Genomic DNA, 24,130 nt, shown 5'->3' with positions numbered 1-24,130 from the left:
TTGAAAATCAGCAAATCTGCTTTTCAATTTGCTGATTTTAGAACATATTAAATTGTTGCTGTTTTGACTTTCGTGGTTACGATTCGCTCATATGAGCAATCGCACCACTGTGATTCGGTTATGTAAATTTAAACCTTTTAATCTTATTGAAACAGGAGCTTCGGTGAATGCTTCTGACAAGCAGCAAACAAAATTTGAAGAGATTCAGGAGGGCAGAGCATCGTAGGAGAGGGGACAAAGCTCCTAAAACTGAAGTGCTGGCCTCAGATCCAATCTGATCAGATAACTCGTATGTTGAGGTGGACAAAAGAAACATCACACCCTTCTATTTTTACCATTTTTCCTTCCATAGCAACTGAACAAAATTAAAGAAGATGAATATAAAATAAATACATAAGCAATAAAAAATAAGACTTCTACAAATGACGAGACAAACTGCACTAAATATTTCAAGTGGAGACTACTACAAACACAACAGAATCTCAAGACTGTGCAAGCCAGTGGTACAGAGTAAGCAAACCTTTCTCTTAGTCAACAATGTCAACTTTGCTGTAGGATATCACTACCTAGTGACAACAAGCTAAACAAACTACTCCATAATAGTAATCTATTTAAAATACAAACACATTTTTCTCTAACGCAAAGGAATATATCTAGCACAACTTCCTCTACCCTCTGCTTTCCATAAACTAAAATACAAAGTAATACCCACCAGAGTTGGCTAGGGGCCACTTTGGATGGGGGAGACTCAGTTTCACTATAATAAAAACAACATTACTCATTACAAGTTATAAACTCTCAGATCCGTAAACACAGAAAGCATTTGGTCACCACAGGAGAACTTCCTTACCTTGGGACTTCCGTAAGCCGCAGAAACTTCCTCATTAGGACAATGTCCTAACATCATCTAAACCCACGTGGGAGATTTAAGCTGTCATCTGTGCTGCACAGTTCTTCCTTTTAGAACTTTTAGAGTGTGTAATGTCCTAGCTAGGTGCACTGTCAGTTAAGTGATTCTGCTCAGCGTCAATGAGCTTTATTAACAAAGGGCAGGTAAGCGCCTTAAACCTCCACACCAATTGCTACGATTCAATTTTTTTTAATTTTTTTTTTTTGTTAATCACAGAATATTACAATCTGTCAGTTTCATGAATAGAGTTTCAAAGCTTTACTGTTCAGATTTAGTAGAATAACAGGTAGCATACTTGCTTTTGGTGCAGAAGGTTGTAGGTTCTCCTTCCACAACACGTAGATTGATTTGCTAACATGACTGCGCAGAATTCGGGAGATAGGGGTACTGCTCCACTGTATGCCTAGTATCTATGAATCTGTAGTTTGTTTGCCAGCCCTTCCTTACTGGAAGACAAAGGAAATCAGACAAAAACACATCAAGTTTGTTGTGTGTTTATGTAACACATGCAATTTATTCTTCAAGGGCAAGAGGCAATTAATTTGTAGATTACGCACTGAAATTCAAAGTTGTTTGTCAGCAGCAACCTGTTCATTAGTTACGTTTTCTCTATATTGAGAATTATTCAGATTACTTATTTCTGCAGAGTTCATGCATAATTAACGATAATGGTGGACAGTAATTACAGAAGTTTGCGTGGACTTATATGGCTGAAAAATGTTCTGAAATTACCAGTTTTGTCATTATTGGTTCATATGTTTTGTTTCATTTTTACTGGAAAAATGTTCAGAACTACAAATTTAAAACAGACTAACAAGTGGCGCTGTATTATACAAGGAATATAATTAAATACAAACAGGAAGATGAGTCAGAGAGCACATACATGTATGCATGGTCCTATTGTGTTTTTTTAATGTAAGAAGGGGCTCAAGGCTTGAAAACGACCCAAAGGTAAACAATCTGTCACTGGCCAGATGCATTTTCTACGAATGTGGGTTTCAATGCAGTTTCAATGAATGTGAGTTTCAAGGGCAGAGAAGTTTACTGCTCATGTGAAGTCTATTTTCACTGTGAGACAGTATTGTTTTGTTCAGCAAATGGCTATCAGTGTATGTGTCAAAACATGAAATAAAAGTTTTAGATCAAATCCAAATATCTGTAATCGTTGTAGAAAAAGAAAATAAGCACACAGACAGGGTTGAATAGTGTTTATGGCAACTGTGGAAAATAGCAGAGTAATGGGACACTGAATGGCTGGGGGGGCAGGATGGTTGGGGCCCCTGATCCATTACCTTGCCTAGGGCCCCGTTTGACCTTGATCCAGCTCTGGTACCCACAGAACTCCATAAGAAACAGTGAGCTGTTAAAAAATGTTATGCTGCCCAACTCCTAAAAATGTTGTACATGTACAAGTGCACACACACACACACACACACACACACACACACACACACACACACACACACACTTTACAGCACACTGTTTAAATTTTCAAACTGTTCACATCCTGCCCCAGCTTTTTCCTTCTAGCATCTGTCTGGAAAATTCTACAGCATCCACAAGACTGCACATACACATACAAACTGTTATTTTTTACCTTGGAAGACAAAGGAAATTGGACAAAAACTTAGTGTTTGCTTGCTCATTTACACAGCTTCCTTCCCTGCATAAAAATTATACAAGTACCCTTTCTAGGCTTAAGCTTCCTACACTGTTCTCTTTTTTCTTGAAGTGCTACAAATGATAAGTTACCAAACAAAAAGGAAATCAATATCACTTTAAAACTACTGGTCTAGCCCTCCCATCTATACTGCACTAAATGATCCTCAGCAATGTGCACAAATCTCTTACTGGCACTGGCAGAAATTAATCAGGCAAGCACAAAGAAAAATCAGTGAACAAATTAAGGGAAATAATGACAGACCTGGCATAGTCTTGATTAGACATGAACATGTATTCATCTAAGATACAAGAAAACAGTATGCCTAAATTTTAACATTATTCATAATGCAATCATTTCACTTAATGCTTAATCCAATACACTAGCAGACCCTATTTTAACAGATGAGGAAACTCAGATCACCAGCTCTCCTGTGTTCTCTGTAAGGGACTGTACGGCTCTTTAGAGAAAAATAAACACAGCTGAAGACAATACTCACTTTAGAATTCCATTTTGACCCGAATAAACATCTAGCACATTCGGGCTGGAAGGCAGCATTGTAATTATTCTATCTGCTTTCTCAGCAACATCTGCAGGAGAATCTACAATCTAAACCAAAAAAAAAAAAAAACATTTTACTGCTGCAAACTAAAATATTACCCAGAACACAGTAACATGTAAAACAATGTTTAACCAAAGTGAAATTAAAGTCTCAGTTCAGTTTTTGACGTTCAGCAAATCTTCAGAAATGGTGACGCCTTCAGCGATTCTACTAAAGCAAACAGTTCATTCATATTTAGCAGCACATGCAAGTCACATCACATTTTAAGAGATCAAACCTAAATGCATGTCCTGAGTCTTAACACTGGAGTCATGTGCTGCTAACTCAAATCAGACAATACCAGAAAAACAACATTACAAAATGATAATCACGACTTACAAGCAAGTACTTCAAAACATTTTTAATAAGTTGAAATCAGCACTAAGGTGTTAATCAAGAATACACTTTGACTAAGTTAGATACTCTTCAAAGAGTATATAAACATTCGTCAATAAATGCAGATTGAATCTGTACAGCAAATCACCAGTTCCAGTATCAATGCCCTCTGAACTTTTTCAGCACGTCAATAAAAATGACGGACTAGCTGTGGTTCCTTCTGAAAAATCAGTACAACTGGGAGAATAAATTAAATTGCTATTACAAAAAATAGCAACATCTGGTTCAACCACAAAGAAAAGAAAATACTACAGTGCTATTTCTTGAACTAGTAGATGTTGCACTGACTGCCCTTCTATAAGGAAATGTTTCTTGACCGTTAGTAGAAGAGGCAAAGCACTCTACGGCATTATCAGTGAAAAAGGTTTAGGAACTGACTCAGAATGCAATTTGTCTGCCTGGGTGGATAAGAGTGAACAACCAATGGCCTGCTCTCTTTTCCAGAGTAAAGGTTTCAACCACCAGACGCTGGAAGTATCACTCCAGAGCTGCTAATCAGTCAGTAGAAATGATGGTCTTATTAGGAAATTTGAGAAGGCTACCGATATGTCACTCCATGGAACAACCAAAAAGAAGACATCCTTTGGAAAAGACATTAAAAAGAAAACCTAGCAACCTATTCTGATGGAAGTGGACGTAAATGCTAAATAGATCTTACAGTCTACTCGAAGCAGGATATTTCTGATACCACATTTTATTTATAAACTTAAAACACCATGGAGAAGATCCCCATTTACACACATCAGCTGCAACAGTTCTAAATATAGGTATCTCAGAGAAAACCCTCTTTCACCTGCAAGGAGTAAACCAACTGCCAGATATAAATATTTCTCTTAGGACCAATACATTAATGAGGCATCTCCCAATCCACAATGCCTACTGGCAAATACCAGGACAAAGTTAAAAATTATGCGTCTCACTTTGTCTCCAACAATGACACAAAGGACAAACTCCTCTACAAAGACTTCATGCTATACAAACAACACAATCACATCCAAAAGCAAACCACAGAAAGTTGGAATCTTTTTTTATTCTGAATCAGCAAACCTACAGATCACCAATAATCAATTGAAACCTGGTAGCTCTCTGACTTGAGTCTGCTCATCAGGAACATCTTACAGAAAGATGGGGAAGATGAATGCTAGAACTGCCTGTGTCCATTATTTTAGCCCCATGGTCTCAAGTCACCTTGTTTTTGCATACTAGCTTTCCCCAGCTAAAGTGTAGCTAACTGCTAACTTGCACTGTTTCCCCTCATCTAATTCTGCATCTAAGGCTTTGTCCATACCAATCACTTTAACTTCTCCTAGACTAAATGAATTTTTAAACTTTATCACATTATTAATCTGCAACATAAGTTCGGACAAGATGTTAAACCAAGGTCACATCTGCTTAAGTTGGTGGTAGCTCAGGTGGATGCAAAAGATCCCAAGGCACCTAACAAAAAAAAGAGTAGGGGGGGGGTCCTTTATTTAACAAATACTTATTATGTACAATATATACATAATGCATAAAAACAATATTTACATTAAATATTTTTTGCATAATGTGAATACTTTTCCTTCCAAGCATTCAAGAAATACACTTATCTGACCCCACTAATTTCCATAACCAAAATGTCATATTTTTCAACATTTCTGATAAATCCCATTTAGCAATGAGCATAATTTCTTTAATCCTTTTATTCCAAATTATCCACATATTATTTTCATATCTACCTTGTTTACATAACCTTTATCTATCCTTACACAAACCATATTCAATCATATCCATATTAATGTTTTCATATCCCTTAATTTCCTCTAGGTAATGTACCTTACCTAATTTTTCCATAATAACTCAATTAATTCAACTACTTTGTAACTTCTTCTATCCCACTTAAATATGTAGTATAATATCATCTACACAGGTACAAAACAAATAAAAGTATTGACATATGTATAAAATGTTAGCCTAACATTGTTAACCATCTGATTAATGTAACGAGTTAAAATAGTTATAATTAAAGAAAATATAATGCCACTTAAAGGGCATCCCCATCCTACACCTCTCAATACCCATTTCTTCACTCAACCATCCACTGATTAATACCTTTACTTTATTCTGATCATACGCTGTTGCGCACACACACACACACACACACACACACACACACAAACACTTATCTACTTCCCCATGTTATAACTGGATATATCCCATAACATGTCATGTTGAATGGTATCAAACACTTTACTTACCTACCAAAATTAGTACTCTTTTTTTTGTCAGATTAAATCAGCTACTATTTCTCCATCATTAACAGTTCTTGACATCCTCTAGTTTTAACACTGTATATTGTGTCTAGCAAAATATTCTGAAGTTTTATCTCCATTCCTTTTTGTGCAACTTTGATAAAAACCTTATAAGTGTTGTTCAAAACAATAGGCCTCCAAATCCTTAGATCTTTCCTTCACCTTTTTCCATACAAATTTAAATATTCCACTACATTAAATCTTTACATTTAAATCCTATATTTAACCACTCATTTAAAACTTCTAAAAATATTTATTCGTCTGTCAAACGTTTATACACTAGATAATCTATCCCATGCAGTCCTGCTGCAGAAATCACATTTACTTGCCCTAAAATTCTATCCAATTCCTCAATTTCTATTCTCTTTTCCAAATCCATATTATCTTGATAAGAAAAGGTTTTAACCTTCCTTATCTCACATGTCTTACCCAGTTCTTTAAATGAATCTTGAACATATTTTACAACTATTCTAATTATATTTTTGATCATTCTGCACTATTCCTTTCCCATCTATCAATTCTCTCATTACACTATCCTCTTTTACCACCTTAAATGCAGTGCTATCTATTCTTTTTTACCCTGAAGAAAATATTAATTTTCTCTAGATTCACTAAACAAATTTATTTTTCTTTACTAAAATATTTTTTTCTAAGATATCAAAAACTTTTTCATTTAAAATATTATACCTCTTTCACTTCTCTCTTTTTCACTTGCCATCCCTAACCACATTTTTTCATATTTCATTTTGAAATACATTCACAGTTCTGGCCAAGCATTATAAAACTGCCTCATACCTATATCATCTTTCCATAATTCTAACTTAGTTTCACCCTCTCCTTCCCATTCAACCTCATGCAGCCTTTTTAAACCAATCCCCATCCTAATACTACCTACATAATCATTTAACTCTATCTAAATAGTTTTATGATCGAAGAACCCTGTTTTTATAGTACCTTCATCTTTTGTCTCCAACCCTTCAGATACAAGAGAATAATCTATATTTATATAGTCCTCTGCATTGTGAAAGGTATTAACTGGAAATTTTCTCTATTTGTTAAGCATCTGTTTGTTTGTTCTGATTTACTGCCAAGGGGTGCATCATATAACTGATTTGTTTGCAGTTAAAAGCATTCTCTAGAGTCTTAAAAAAACTTTCATTTAGTGTCTCACTGCTGTTTTTCTGCTGTGATAAACATTTGTGTAGTGTTTTTCTGCCTAAAATAGTGTAGCTAGTAGCATAGTCCCAGTTCAGATTTGTTGTCTCTGGGCCGGTTTGTTTGCAGTGGTTATTTATTCTGAGCACATGTCCCAGGCCATCTTGAATTAGCAGAAGCCTTTCTTCACCTTAGTAAGAGTAATCTGTTGATTGGTTGCTGGCTGGTAAAGTTTGGCTGGGCTTGGAGTAAGCACTCATTGGTCCTTCTGAGCATTTTTTTAAGTCGTTTCAGGTTGTACCTTCTGGTATTTAGGCCCTGCCTTTGAGAGGAATTTTGTTTATTCACACTGAGTTGAATGAAGAGGGGCACTGACCACAACTCTGATCTGTGATGTATAACAATAAGTATCCTGTTTTATTTTTTTGCTTATTTTTTCTAGTTATTGTTTATTCTAACCATTTATAACAGTTCTTGTCTGCTGCCTACTATTTTACTGTATTTTATTGCTATAAACTAATCTGAAATTGTCTGCCTTACAGGGCCTGATAAATCACTTTTGTTACTGTCACACTGTTTGTAAAGCTTTTTTAGCTAGTTTCACTGTGTGAAAGGTATTAACTGGAAATGTTCTCTGTTTGTTAAGCAGTTTGTTCTGATTTACTGCCAAGGAGTGCATCATATAACTGATTTGTTTGCAGTTAAAAGCATTCTCTAGAGTCTCCTTGCTCCATTATCTGTTTAAAACTTTCATTTAGCATCTCACTGCTGTTTTTCTGCTGTGATAAACATTTCTGTAATGTTTTTCTGCCAAAAATAGTGTAGCTAGTAGTTTAGTAGCTTTGCAGTTCCCAGCCCCTAGTGTAAACTTGATCCTAGACCATCCTCCCAGTCCAGTGTCATTAGCTCATTCTACAGAATACAGAAAGAATATTTGGGAAGGCCAGACCCCTTAGTTTCTTAACCTTGAATTCTCATTTCTCCCTTTCTACTTTACTTAAAAACACTTAACTCAGCTGCTTTTACAGTATTTGTGTTTCCTCCTCCTCCTGCTCTATCACTTCATCTTCGTTTTTCTTCTACTTGCTCACTAAAGTGTTCAGTTGCAACTTTTCTGCTGCATTTATTACTGCTTGTTTTTAGCCTGTTTAAATTTTAAGTATTATTCTAAACCTCTTAGTTTCGGCTTAAGCACTTGGGCTTTAGGCCTACCCCTTAGCTCTCCCTGGCATCGCTCCCTCAGAATTTGACAAATATAGATGGACAATTTCCTACAGTTTTTCCTGACAGCCTGGTTGACATGGCCATCCTGAGACAGTGTAGCAACTGCCTAATGTACATGGACAACCTTCTACTACTACCACCTAGGAACACAATTTGTGAGAGATGCAATTACATAAAGAAGCTAGAGCCTATGCTCTCTCCCGCACAAGCCAGTATATCTCCCACTGAGAAGGCTGTCAATACAATCAATACACCTCAAACACCACCCACAACCACACAAAAAACACACCCACATATGCAAAGGTTCTCAACAAAAACAAACCCAAACAATGGAGACCTCAGAGGCAAAAACACATGAGAACTCCACAACCCTCCACACCACATACCATGCATAGTCCACACACCAATGTCTCACAACTACTAAGGCCTAACCATAAACCCAACATATTGGTCATAGGAGACTCCATTGTGAGACACACAGGTGTGCCTCTTACCAGGCTGGATAAGGAGAAAGTCATGGTTAGTGGTCTGTCAGGTGCCAGAATCTGCCATACACACACACTCAAGTCTCTCAACAACAGGTACTGTTATGACTCCGTCACAGTCCATGTTGGTGTGAACGACTTGGACATACCCCCCTGAACTATATGAAGAGAGACATGATTGAGCTTGCTGAATGTATGTCCCTGGCAGGAATGTCCCTAGCATTAAGCAGCATTCAACAGTCACCCAGAATGATGCCTCAATACAAACAGGAAATGATTGACCTTAACAATTTTCTTAGTTTCTGGTGTCATTCCAGGGGGATCCAGTGCCTAACAGCCTGGGAAGATATGACTGACAGACCATGATGCTTTGCTAGAAATGGCCTGCATCTGTCTCAATTGGGCTTCAGGCTTCTGGCAGAGGCCCTTGCCTCCCTCACAGTGCCTTTTTCAAAAAAGTAATGAGATCGATACTACCAACATAAAAACCTCAACAAAAAGCAAATCATTCTTAACTCTGGAAGATGTTGACATTTGTGCAGTCACAGAAACCTGGTTCAAAGCTGTAGAGAGCACACCAGCCTTAACTGGTTACTCATCCTATCATATGTTCAGACCCCAAAATGTGGACAGCAAAGCCAAAGGAGATGGAGTTTCAATATATATTAAAGACACACACACCTCCAGGCTGGTCAAACAGTATGACGCACAGGAGACACTGCAGGTGCAGTTAACTGTTGACAAGACCCCTATTCAAATTATAGCTAGCTACAGGCCCCCAAATTTGACTCAAGATGCCCACTCGACCTATCTGGACCTCTTCAAATCTAACAAGATTCAACCCTTTATCCTGACTGACTTTAATTACCCAACCATAGACTGGAAAAATTACTCATGCCAGAACACAAACACCTAGAGATTCCTCAATATTATCAATGCAAATGCTTTTGAACAGCTAGCTGACACTCCCACAAGCAGTGATAATATCTTGAACTTGGTATTAACCAACATGAGTAACCACTGCAGTACCTCTATGGTATCATCCTCCCTGATAAGATCCGACCATAAAGCGGTACCTTTTGAAGTCACCATCTCCCCTGACCCCCATCTAGCCAAGTTCAAACAAAAAAACTTCTTCAAAACTGATTACAATCTCCTGAGAGATGGTACGAACAACTTCACAGCCACCTTCCCCACTATACGAACTGGCACCAATGTCCAAATTTACACCGAAGTACTATACGAACATTTATATAGATGTATGGAATCTGGAATACCTGACAGGACAAAATTATCCTCCGCAAGGAAGAGTAAACCTATCTGGTGGACATCTGCAATAAACTATATAACAAAAGGAAAAAAACTGCTGTCCAAGACCAAGAAAGAGCAGGTTCCCAATTAGAAGCAATCTCTCCTTAGCCTGAACAAGCAAATAAGAGCACTAGTGAAATCCTCTAAAGCAAACTTGGCCACATCTACTAAAGACAATCGTAAGGCCTTCTTCACATATGTCTGCAACCTCAAAGGAAGCACCCAGATCTGTTCAGAACTGGTGGTCAAGGACACCACATACACAAATGCTGTAGATATAGTCAATCTACTAGTTCTACTGGCTGACAGATTCAGCGAAAATGTCTCCTCTCTGCCCCCCCCATCAGTAAATCAGGACATCCCCAATACCTGCCCCCCCACCCCTTATCTCTAGAGAACAGGTCATCACTGCCCACTCAAAGGCAAAAAAATGCAGCCTCCACAGGACCCAATAACATCCCAGGCTGCAACCTACATGAACTCAGGCATGAACTTGCAGCATCATTAGGCACCTTGTTCAACCAAAGCCTGAATACCAGCTTTGTCCCAGCAGAGTAGAGGAAAGCCACAGTCATCCCTTTACACAATGGTGGACCATCCACCGATCCAGGAAATTACAGACCCATCAGCCTAACTAGCCTGATCTGCAAGGCCATGGAACGGATTATCGTGGACCTCATTAACATGGACATTGGCAACCTCCAAACACTCTACCCCACACAGTTTGGCTTTGTCAAGGGGAGGTCTGGCCGACTTGGAGACAGTCACCAAAGCCATGGACGAGAGGAAGATGGTGCACACCTACCTTGACCTGGCCAAAGCCTTTGACACTATTCTCCACTCCGGCATAGTAGGTAAACTCTCTCAACTGGGCATCAATCCATATGTTACCAGATGGGTAGCAAACTGGCTCACTGACAGATCCCACCTAATCAAAATAGGAGAAGCCACCTCAAAAAGTAGACCCATAATGAGCGGCGTACCCAAGGGATTGGTCTTGGGGCCTCTGTTATTCGGGATATATTTCTCCGAGGTGCAGGCCAAAACCAGTGAGCTATGGCTGATCAAGTCTGCAGTTGACTGCAAGCTGGGGGCAGTCATCAATCCCAAAGTGATGTGGACGTCCTCCAAGAGGGTCTCACACAAACAAATGACTGGTGCCAGAAACATGGGCTCAAGCTGAATGCCAAAAAATGCATCATCAACCACTTTGGGGAGAGTGACGTCCCCACATATTATCACATTAATAACAATGTCCTAAGTACAGAATCGGTAGTGAGGGATATTGGCACCCAGGGTGATAGCAACCATTGTACGGAAAGCTTTCTACATGGCCCACCTCATAAGTAAGGGTATCTCATCCAGGGACAAAGAGGTCATAAGATCCCTGTATTCTTCCCTTATAAGGCCAATTATTGATTACAACATCCCCCTTCGGCATGTACCTCGCAAAGCACATGTAGCAGCTGGAGAGACCACAGAGATTCCTCACCAGGAGGATCCAGGGCCTCAAACACCTACCATACATAGATACGCTAAAAGTCCTGTCCCTCTACTCAGTTTCATACAGACTCCTCACAGGTGACCTCTGTCTGGCATACAAAGCAATCTGAGACCCCACCTTGATGGGACTGCTGCATATCCACAAGTCAAGCTCCACTCGAGCAACCCATACACGCAAACTCAATCTGGTCTGTGATATCAATAGGACTTGTTGGCGGGACAGATTTGTGTCCCAGAGACTCCACCATCTGTGGAATAGACTCCCTCTCCACATCAAGCAGAGTACCTCATTATCCCTTTTCAAGCGCAACCTGGATAACTGGATGGGAACAGAAAATACACTCCTGGGATTCCACCTGTGTCCCTGCTGGACAGGGGCTTTGGGCGCTGACTTGTCTAAACATGGGCTAAACTCTTGGCTAGGCTTATAAGGGCCTCAGGGCCAATAGCCTAGCAACCTCCTGTGATCCTATAGAGCCATGTACTGTTTTTCCATAAACTTAATTTACAGCATTTCATAATTTTCCTAACATCATTCCCTTTTTCTTAAGTTACAGCTGAAGCCTCCCACTATTATAATATTAATTTTAATAGGGAGAAATAATACAAAATTAAGCTACACATTTTCTCTTTCTTTGTTAGTTACATATGCATATAATGCTATTCTATATACCTTCTCTTACCTATTAAGGTTCTTGATATAACCTTAGTTTCAACTATCTTTCGGTAAATATTCCTATTCCTGAACATAAACCTTTGTCCTAAATTATAACATATCTCATTTCCCCACAAAATCTCAACTGTCAGTCTTTCTTCCTTTGTTATAAATCTTGTATCTTCTAACATAATAATGCCATTATCAAATCTTTTACAACATTCTATAATCACCAGTCTTCGAATGATACTTTTAAAACTATTAACTTTAGGATACCGGCGTTAAATGTTAACATTGTTCTTCCAAGAAATCTTGTGTAGAAAGAAATAAAGCCTTCATCCTTTTCCTTTTTTTCTTTAATATCTAATTCAATGAATTTTCTTTTCCCTTCCCTTTTACCAATAGAATTTTTTTTTTTATTTCTAGCTGTACTCCAACTTGTATGTTTATATGCAAAAGCAATGGCTTCTGCTGATGAAATGCCTGAAAAATAATGTCCCACATCACACACATAGACACACACAGGCTTACAATGAAAATGAAGAATGCAGGTTTGGAGAAAAATGGGAATGCCGAAAGGAAGTTGGCTGATTCCTGTATTGCCGACCTTCAAATCTATGAGTGTCCTGTGCATTTGCTAATATGTGGTCAATGTAACGAACAGAGATCTGAGTACAGTGCGGATTGGGAACTTTATTCTTTTTCTCACTGTAGTGCAATCTCAGAGTTGGAATATATAATTTGCAGGGGGTGTGGGGGCACAAGTGGGCTTGACCCCCTGTGAATACATGACTCGCAACGCTGTGCAGTACTGAACTGTGTAAGTCTGTACTGCTGAAAAGCAGGCAGGTGAAGAAGAATGTCGAATAATACTGACTTTGCATTCACTGGTATGACATTCTAAGCTAACTAATATGCAGAACACTGCAAATGTGGGTCAAACAAATAAACACATAGTTATTAATCTCAACCTTTTCATGGTAAACCTATAAATACACATACATATATATCTATATACATCTCCATATCTATTATATACATACACGCACACACACACACACGAGGGGGAGTTTGGCATAATGTTAAGGTGTTTACCCTACAGACACAAGGTTCGTGATTCTCACATGGGGTAACTGGCTAGGCTTAAAATGGCTCTCAAGGGCAGTTAGCCTAGTGCTAACCTATGAACCTATATACACATGCATTATATTATACTATATCTAGAACCTCTCCTGCCCTCTTTCTTCTTTACTGAGAATCCTTACTGTACAGTTTCTTCTTTGTTTCGTTTCAATTTCTTTATCAGCTACTCCACTTTTCCCTTTCTCTTTCACCATGTCAGAATGCGTTTTCATTCTTTTTTCATCTTTAGGTCTCTTCTTTGTGAAATGTATCCATTATATCCCCCCATGCCACATCCTTTCCAGTCTCAGGATTCACTTTCACTCATCAGCTCTTCTAAAATAACATCTTACAATGCTGAAGACTTCTTCATTATGATCCACACTACTGTCAGTCAGTTCCTTGCTGAAACCTGGCTTCCGAATCTTGAGTAGGCATGATTTCTTTTCCTTCCTTCTCCACTTCTGACTGCATCAGTAACAAATCAGGAGGTTCTGCCACCTTCCCCAAGACACCTTTTCCCTCCAAATCTACACCAGCATGCTATGAAGTCCCGATTTACTTCATTATTGTAACATTCACTACTTTCGCCTCTCCACTCGTCTCTCTAACCAAATAATTCTCTCCAACTTCCGAACACAACAAATACATTGATAGAGACATAGCTGGAAGCCTCCTTTTCTATGAGCTGCCCATGCACATGTAACGGAAGGAGTAACACACTCAGTTGTCCCACTCACCAGCAAGCAGACAAGTAGGGGAAGTTCCCTGATGCCCTAGCCTAGTGGGGTCAACCTGGTCAACAATCAAATAAAATGGAAAAAAAAAAAAACATACATACATAAATTGCAAACAAACAAGAATTCACAATAACTTTCTATTGCTGTGCAGATGAAATGTACACTGATCTTCCATCATAACTTTATTCCTCACTCTTATGCATTAAAGCATACAAATTTATATTACATTTCCTACCAATCTACCTACTTTAACAAAAAATGAAATAAAACAAAGCTAATCCACCACAGTGGACTGTCTTTAATAAAATATGAATTAAAACTCTAGCTTGACACTAAAATGACAAGACAAAAGTCTCTTATCAAAATGAACAAGATAAATGTTTTCGGCAAATTGCCTTCTTCAGATATATAACCCACATGCTATGCTGAAGCTAATTTAATTTACACCACTCAGAACCTCTTCCTGAAACGACACCCTCATAGCACTGGGCTTAAAGGTAACACACCATTTAACCGTGGTATTTGGTCTGTTTCTAAGTCAGCGATCTATCTTATTTCTGCCAATAATGTTTTATTATGCAGATTTCCGAACCTTAAGCTTTCATTTATAACTTCCAATACTATAAATTGGAAACTGTGACCAGGGTAATTTATGATATGTTAAGGTAAGGCATTCATATTAATTTCTCACCTGATGTCACGCACGTGTCACAAAATTCTGATACTAAAATGACAGTTGATCTTACCAATATAAAAACTGGAACAAGACTTGCAAGTTGCTACATAAATCACATTCTTGGTATTGCAGTCAGCATAATTACTCAGTCTGTATTCTCTCTGATTAACAGGATGTTGAAAACTGTTGCAGGGATTTATATAAGCAGAAGCTTTACACGTCTTACATTTAAATGTGCCCTTCTTTCTACTTAGTTCCTTGTGCTGAACAGTTGTTTCTTGACATAGAAGCTGCTTCTAGGTCTGCCTGTTCTTAAAGCAGAATTTTGGGGCATCACCTGTCTTATATCCTGACTATGTGAGCACACATCTTACACTTGTTGGTTCATACCCATTTAAAAACAGCTTTATTTCCATCCTTAGTACCATCTCAATGAAAATATGGTTTGACTTTGTCAGCTCACATTTGTTTAACTTTTAATTCTAATAATAAATAAGCCGGTCAATACCTAGTAAACCTCGAAAAATAGTAAAATAAAAGTAAAACAGAGTATAAAATAACAGAGCCTTTATTAAAATGAAATACAGAGGTAAGCGCTTTTGTGGATGAAATCCACTTCATCAGACCATATCTTACTGCACCCATTAAACAGTCACTTATACTAAAATTCATAATACAATTACCAATGCTGGCTCAGGAACCAGATCACATGATCACACATCATTAACTACACAAGATCTTCTTCTCTTCAATCTAGGTCTTAAAGAGACCTTGTCATTCAGTCCACCCTCCTTATCTGCCTGTAGGTTTTTGAATCCAAAACAGCTCCCAGTCTTCCGTTTTGTTCGTGATGTCTCCCATCCTACCAGCATCTACTATCAGCTCAGCCACTTGAAATTTAAATTTGTGCTCAACTGAAGTCTCTGTTTCATGTTGGCATAAAAAATTAAATTACACTGCTCTATACCCTTGGCATGCTCCCTCATCCTTTCCATTAACGTCCGGTTGGCTTTCCAATATAAATTTTTTACAAACACAGCATTGTGCTAAATATACCAGGTGCATGGGTCTACATGATGCCGCCACCATAAATTAGTATTCTCTACCGGTTCTAGGATGTACAAAGACATTGGTTGTGTTGCATTAATTAAGCTGCAAACATTGCAGCTATTACATGTGAAGGTGCCTTTCCTGTCACCTATCTGCTGTTGCTTCTTGCCATAACATAGCAGCTTCTTCAGTGAGCTCCTGTTCTAAAACTAAAAGTGGGACTAAAACCTATGATGCTATTAACATCATAGTCTGATGTTAAAATATGCAAGTTTCTCCTGACTATATCACACACTTCTGCTACATTACTGGAAGATAGATAAATGCTAGGTGACTTTCTTACATATGCATTCCTTTCTAGTTTCTTATATGGTAACAAGGTAGAATAATATGGAGCTGCTAAAGTCTTCCTTAAACCTTTTATTTATTGTATCTGTTTATCTCATAGCTTTTACATCCCCTCTGTGACAATTCCTTTTTCATAACCGCTACTTCCTCATGAAACATATGCTCTACATTATTCAACCTTGAAATTCTCATTGTCTGTGCTCTGATTATATTCCTGTATACGTGTGATGGGTGTAAGCTGTCTTGATGTAATATATGGTTCTTATGAATTTCTTTCCTTATCTAGTTGTTACAATACCATATAAGGCATTCTTGTTTAATTTAATATCCAGATACTCAATACCAATATCTGAAAACCTCACAGATAACTTCAGGAATGAAGTGGTACTATGCAGATACTCTACAAATTTAGCTAGAATGTCTGCATCTCCCATCCACAAAACAAAAACATAGATCTTGTATATGGTAGAAATTCATTATTCGCTAGCACATACAGGGACTCCTACTGTGCTAAAACAGCATTGGCATAACTGTTCGCACAGGGGGTCCCCCAAAGCCACACCAATTTTCTGACAATAATATTTTTTAATAAACATAAAAACATTGTTTTCCAATATTGTCTCCACAAACAGACACAATAAGTATATTCTAAGTGGACTATAAGTACTGTATTTCAGCAAAAACCCTTTAAGATATTACAAACCTGTATCATTTGGTATCACAGTGAATATATATTTAAGGTCACAAACAGTTTTCAGTAAGCTCAATCTTGGAGCATTCTCTAGACAATCCTAACAGGAATTGTTTTGCAACATTCAACACAACATTATAGCAGTTTAGAGCTGACCTTAGATATTTCTCAACATACACTGACATTAACCGCTCCCTGAAAGAACTTGAGAATCAGCTGTTTAAATTAAACCGTTGGAGACAAAGTGAGACTCGTTATTTTTGACTTTGTCCTGGTGTCCTGGTACTTGCCTGTAGGCATTCTGAACTGGGAAATGCCTCATTAATGTATTGGCCCCAAGAGAAATACTTATCTGACAGTTAGGTTACTCCTTGCAGGTATAAGGGCAGAGGGTTTTCTCTCAGATACCAACTGTTCCAGCTGATGTGTGTAAATGGGGATCTTCTTCATGGTGTTTTAAGTTTATAAATAAAATGTGGTCTCAGAAATATCCCTCTATGAGCAGACTGTAAGATCTATTTAGAATTTACGTCCACTTCCATCAGAGCAGGTTGTTAGGTTTTCTTTTTAATGTCTTTTCCAAAGGATAAGTCACCTTTCTGTGTCGCTACAGTTTTAAACCAATATACCAAATTAACAGCATCATCACTTTGGTTAACATAATATTTTTTCCCAACAACTGTGTCAGAACATTCTGTAGGGAGTCCTTAAGCTTAAACTCAGGCTAACTCCCCGCATTCCCCAAAAATGTGCTCCCACTTTCCACGCATTCCCTTCATATCTCCAATAACTGCTCTCTGCTTGAGGACAGATCTTCTGCAATCAAGTTGGATTACAGAAGTACATGTATAAAGACTTCCAAGCAAATGTCTTGAATTTTCTGGACTTGTAGCAACCCTAAACAAAAGGACCTTGGGCATGTAATGTGATACCTCCCACATTCCTGCGCAACATTCTAGGAAGAACTTTCTCAGGTGAAAGCCCTCCATCCTCTTCCAGCTGCAGAAGATTCTAGGACACAATCTGCTTGTAGGAAGTTACTGTACAGAAAAAGAAGTTATGTACTCACCATAACGTTCCATGTTTGTTGTCCATCTCGCCTTCATTCTCCACTGGTTGAGTTCAGAACCGACCATCAGTTCGACTCTGCCTATACAAAAGCTCGAAGTCTTCCACCAGTTTATGGCTGTAACTCCTATCCCATCATGCTCAGGGAAGATTACCCAGATCCTGTTTGCAGATATTAGATGCACTTGTCAAAAACTATTTACGTGCCTAAACAAACTAGTGAAGGGAGTCAGAGAACATTATTTTCCAGTTAATACCACTCGGTCCTCCAGGAGCGAAAGGCTGGGGGAAGGAGGGTGGGACATGAGAATGAAGGTGAGATGGACAACAAACATGAAACATTATAGTGACTACATAACTTCTTTATGTTATGTTGTCCTATCTCACCTTCATTCTTCACTGGTTGGAACAGCGTCCCTAGCACCATCTTTCTTGGGATTCTCAAGGGAAAAAAACTCCTCAGAACAATGGACCCAAAGGAAGCCCTGTTCCTGGAGGCCAAATCTACTTTGTAATGAGTGATAAAGGTATGAGGCTTAGCCCATGTTGCTGCTGCACAAATAGAATCCATAGGTAGCCTAGCCTGAAAGGCAGATGAGGTTGCTATTGCCCCTTGTAGAGTGACCTTTTTTCTTTACAGCAAGTTGTCTGCTTCGAGATTTATAAGTGAAAGTAATACAATCTGTGAGCCATTTTGAAAGTTTGACCTTTGATATGGAGGCACCTTCCTTTTTGTCTGAAAATGATACAAACAAATGGTCCTATCTCCTGAAATCTTTTGTTCTAAATAAAAACGTAAGTGTCTATGCACATCTAGCTGGTGTAATTTATACTCTGCCCTGTTGCCATAGTTGGGGAAAAAAACTGTTAAGTCAATGGACTGATTCAAATTACATTCCGAACACACTTTGGGTAGAAAGGAAGGGTTTATTCAGAGAAACTCTGTCTTTGTGGAAAACTATATAGGGGAACGTTTTGACAACACTTGAAGTTCTGATACCAGTCTAGCAGACATGATGGCTACTAGAAAGGTGGTCTTCCATTGTTAAAAACTTGGGTCTATATTAAAAGTTCGAAGTCTGAAAACGTTGAATCTCATATGATAGACATCATATGAGCGATATTTTCAAACACTGAACATTTCAACGGAGATCGCCGTAGGGAATTCTTCCCTTCACTTCAATGTAGTGTGATCTCGGAGTTGGTATATTTAAGTAGGAGGAGGTGCAGGGGGGCTTGCCCCCCTGCATAGAACGTTCAGGTAGTTTTTTTTTGTTTTTACTGTGTTTACATTTTCAGTTCGATGTTTGAAAACTTCGCTCATATGGAGTTGACCATATGAGATTCTAAGTTTTCAGACTTCGAACTTTTAATATAGATCTAAAAACTTTACGTCACAATATGATGCAAGTTCAAAGGGGGAAAGAATCAGATTGGATAAAACAAAGTTTAGGTACCATGGCACTGGGGATTCTTTGACTGGTGGCCTGAGTAAGAGGGTACCCTTCAGAAATGCTTTGCAAGGCCTGTGGGACATGACTAGTCCCATTTCTCCGATAGCACAGTTCGATATAGCTGCTAGTTGAACTCTTAATAGTAGCCGCAGCTGCACCTGCATTAAAAAGCTTTACTAGAAATTTTAATACAGAAGTTATAGGGGCAGTGAAATGATCAATGTGGTTGTTGAAGGCCCAACAGGAAAACCTTTTCCATTTGCTTGAATATAATTTCCTGGTTGAAGCCTTATGAGGAGAAATCAAAATAGGTTTCACAGCAGGAGAAATGTCAGGAAGCCTGGCTATGTGTGGAACTGGAGCAGCCAAGTTGTCAACTTGAGGCCTTGAACTGATGGATGCAGCGTCCCTGAAGAATGAGTCAGGAGATCTGGAACTGGGACCAGAATCCACGGCTCCTCCTGAAGATGGGGCCAAAGAAAAAGGAACCAAATTTGACGAGGCCAGTATGGGGCGATGAGTATCAAATTACTTCCCAATGAGCTGGCTTTGTGAAGGATTTTGGGAATTAAGAGAAAGAGGGGAAAGTATAGAGGAGACCCTGCGGTCAATCGTATACAAGTGCGTCCATTGGTGACTCCTCTGGGGGGGGGGGGTTCAGGGGAAAAATAGCTGCTGCACTTGGCATTCGTGAATGTGGTGAAGAGATCGCAACAAGTCTGGCCCCAGTTCTGCAAGATCTTTTCCGCTACTTCCAGCTTTAAGGACCACTTGTGAGGCATTAGAATACCTCTACTGAGTTTGCCTACTATCATGTTGGATATCCCAGGGATTTGTACTGCTGTCAGAAAGCATTGGGAAGAGACTGCACACTGCCATACTCTTAGGGCCTCTCAACAGAGGGAGTAAGACTTGTTTCCTCCTTGTTTCTGTACCTCACAACTGGTATGTTGTCTGTCTGTACTGCAATCGTTCCCAGCGGAAGAGAGTCTTGGAATGCTTGCAATGCCAGAAGCACCATTCTCATCTCTAGGATGGTGATATGCACGTGAGTCTCGTGATCTTGCAAAGTGCCCTGGACTGTCTTTCCCAGATAATGCCCCCCCACCCTATCTGGGAAGTGTCCGTGGTCACTGTGGCTATTGGTTGTGGATAAACAGTCGACTTTGGGTCACCTGAGTGGAATAAAGCCACCAATGAAGGTCTCTCTTGCAGGTTGCTGTAATAATCTGGTGAGACATGTTAGTTTCTACATGGACCACGGAGTGAACAGTAGCCACTGCAAAATTCTCATGGGTAGATGTGCAAATGGTATAAAGGTTATTGCTGCCACCATGGTACGCAAAACTTTTAGAACCACTTTTGCTTGCACTTCTCTCTTGGTCAGAAGCTTTTTGACTTGATGGTGAAGGGTTTGAACTCTTTCAGGGGAAGCCTTGCCAGCATTCTTTTTATATCCAAGTCTGCCTCTATAAAGATGATATGCTGTGATGGCAACAGGGCAGATTTTTCTAAATTTATTGTGATTCCCTAGATGGGAGCAAAGGTGAATTGTGGTGTCTCTCGCTCTTGTGAGTAGATGCTTGGTGGTGGCAGTTAGGAGCCAGTCGTGCAAGTATGGAAACACCCAGAATCCTAGACATCTCAAGTGAGCCGTAACCACTGCCATGCATTTGAACACTCTGGGAGCTGTAGTGAGACTAAAGGGCAGAGCTAGAAACTGGTAGTGACTGGGTCCCAGCTGAAAGCACAAATGCTTCCAGGATCACCTGTCCATATTGATATGGTAGTATGCATCCTGGAGATCTATCGAGCACATCTAATCGTCTTTTCCCAGGAATGGGAGCATCAACTGCAGTGTCACCATCTGGAACTTTGATTTTTTTATAGACTTGTTCAGTCTGCCAAGATCCAAAATTGGCCTCCAGTCCCCTGTCGTTTTTGGAACTAGAAGAACCCTGAGTAAGTTCCGGACCCAATTGGGTCAGCGGGGAAAGTTTGGATGACTCTTTTGTCTAGCAACTTTTATACTTCTAGAGTTGCATGATCCCTTTGATTGGGTGGAACATCTGGGACTGATTTTGTTTTTAAGGGGGAAAACAAAAGGGAATGTGATAACCTCTGAACATGATCATTTGTACCCATTTGTCTTTTATTTCTAGCCAGGCACTTTGGTACAAAGATAAGCGACCCCGAAGTGCCTCCGGAGATGGACAGATGGGGCCTCCTCTCAGGGGCGCTGGAAGGGATTACCAAGGAATGAGTCCCTGTTGTCCTGGTTCGGTGGACCCCCCTCTGCTGCATGGTTGGCATCTTCCATTGTTACTTCCACCTCTGCCCCTGGGGGAAGAATCATCAACGTGTGTCTGGGAAAGCTCTCTGGGATTTTTGAAACCACATTTTTCTCCCCTTCTGACCTTTGGGATAAGGTCTGGTAGGTAGGGAGAAACGGACTCCAATGGCAGAGAGCATCTTTCCTTCCTGTTCACACCTGGTTAGTGTCTCTCTAAATTTTGGCCCAAACAAGTTTAAGCCATTAAAGGGGGCGTTAATAAAGGAAGACTTGAAGGGTTCCGCGAAATCACATAAGCTCATCCAGGAATGTCTCCTGAAGGAAATTCCTGTACCCACTGCTCTACTCGCCCCATCAGATGCATAAGATATGAGCCTCATGGAAGAGTTTACCACAGAATTTAAGATGGAGAGCTGGGAGGAAAACTTATCCAAAACCTCCGCAGCTACAGAACCTTGGAGGGTATCTCCTAGCTCCTTCAGGAGATCCCTCTGAAGCCTAGTGAAATGAGTCAAGTAGTTCAGCGACCTGAGAGCAAAAGACTCTAAAGAAAACTTGCACTTTCTATACCTGTCCATAGTGCAAGACACTTTTTTTTGACGGATGGACAGACAAGGAAGTCTCTGAAAGCTCCTTTTTGGTGGCTGCTGCCACCACCATAGCATTTAGAGGGACACCCTAGCAAAGGAACTCCTCATCCGAAGGTACAGTGATGAACGTATTTGGCCTCCTAGGAACAGGTTCCACTGAGTCTGGGGAGCCCCACACCTTCCAACTGACTACATTCATGAGCTGATCGAAAGGCGGAGACACCCAAGAGGTGGAAGGCCGAAACCCAAAAGCCTCCAGGTATACAGATTCATCCTCAGAAGGGTTGATGGGCTTCCAGGCACCTCTCTGCTTAAGGATTTCAAGGATGTCTGAAAAGGAGACATCTTCAGAGGGTGACAATGGGGACCCTTCTGACTCATCAAGGTTCGTATCTGAAGTGATGGACTCCTCTGAGGATTCTAAATGCTTCCTCTTGCATAATCTCTTCTGCGGGACCTCTTTGGAGGAGTTTCAGTACAGAGTGCTTCACCAAATGGGGCATCCCGAGGCTTTGTGTCTTAATGTGTGGATGGGATGGCATCAAGACAGACACTGGCAATTAGGGGGAAGAGCACATGAATCTGAGAGCAGAGCTGTCTGTGGTGACAGCACTCTCATCATCTCAAAAGCACCCCAGCCCTGATCAGAGGAAACCTCCGGCTCCGAAGACCTCGAAGGCCTCCCCGGAACCAAGGCAGTGGGCTCCAAGATAGATGCAGGAGCTGAGCTTACCTGTGCACCGAGGCCCCTAGAGGCAAGTTGGGATCGGACAGTTGCCCGACCCGACTCTCCTCCCCGAACCCGACCAGACAGCATCGGCTCCTACACCCCTCAAATTCTGATGGAACCAAGAAAGTTGGACTGGTAGTTGGACCCAAAGATCCCAGTGCAGGTCCCAGCACTGATGGTTCCACTATGATCGGATCCAGGCACTCTGGCTCTGAAGTCCCAAATCGGGTCAGAGGAATAATCGATGAAGGGGAGGTAGTCTTCTCTGGCTCGGATTCCCTCTGGGGTGGAGTCGACAGTATCTTGGCCAGCGCCAGTGTCCATAGAATTATTCTCACCACACGATCTACATCTTCGTCAGAGAGGCTCTTGGAGGACCGAGAGGAAAGGGAAGGAGATCTCACTGGCTGCAATAAGGGAGATCTAAGAGTCAGGGAAACTGGGTCCAACACAGGGGACTGGCTCCAAACTGACAAATTGGTTAGCCCCAAAATCACAACAGGAGCTGACGAGGAAAGTTTTTATGCCCAAAAGCCTTCAGGTCTAAGGATGAATCTTTTGCAACCTTTTGTGCCAGTTCCGAGAGAGGAACAGAGGTGGATGTTCTCTTGCTCAACTTCTCAGACCTGGAAAATAGTGATGTTGGAGACTTGGACATACTCAGTCTCTTCTATAGCCTCTGTAAATGGGGTTTTTTGTAATCCTCTTAAAATAAGTTTACATTTTCTCTCCATCAAAACCTTGAAACTGAAGACATGACAAAAGGCACAAGACTCCTGAAGGTGGACTGCACCTAAACAATAAACTAGTGTGGCCATCTGTTAAGGACATTTTCTGGCTACACATCACATTTTTTAAAAACAGAAGGTTTTAAATCTCTTGAATCCTTTGACATACTGAATGGTACTACCAATAACACCAACAATGAAAAAGAAACAGTAAATATGTATATTATAGTGTGTCTGTGTGTGTGTGCACAGTGGTGCAGCGGTTAATACTGTTGCCACACAGCAAGAGGTTCTCCGGTTCAATTCTCGGCTGGGGTGCCTTCTGTGTGGAGTTTGCATGTTCTCCCTGCGTTCGCGTGGGTTTCCTCCGGGTACTCCGGTTTACTCCCACATTCTAAAGACATGTTTCTGGAGCGTTTCTCCCCGGGCCTCCGCTGAAAACAGGATCT

General features: G+C 40.1%; 1 protein-coding gene across 1 annotated transcript in view; it reads right to left on the bottom strand.

The window, feature by feature from the left end:
* The window catches only part of HIBADH (3-hydroxyisobutyrate dehydrogenase), a 1,358,718-nt gene that overhangs the window by 978,107 nt on the left and 356,481 nt on the right, over window positions 1-24,130 (bottom strand). Inside the window, exon 3 of the mRNA XM_044066811.1 lies at window positions 3,070-3,179. Within this exon, the coding sequence (XP_043922746.1) occupies window positions 3,070-3,179 (110 nt within the window). The remainder of the gene's footprint in view (window positions 1-3,069; window positions 3,180-24,130) is intronic.

The sequence above is a fragment of the Protopterus annectens genome, chromosome 3.part1 (assembly GCF_019279795.1).
Source record: "Protopterus annectens isolate FY-2018-M chromosome 3.part1, PAN1.0, whole genome shotgun sequence".
Classification (NCBI taxonomy): domain Eukaryota; kingdom Metazoa; phylum Chordata; order Ceratodontiformes; family Protopteridae; genus Protopterus; species Protopterus annectens.
This window is presented reverse-complemented; position numbering and strand designations above follow the sequence as displayed.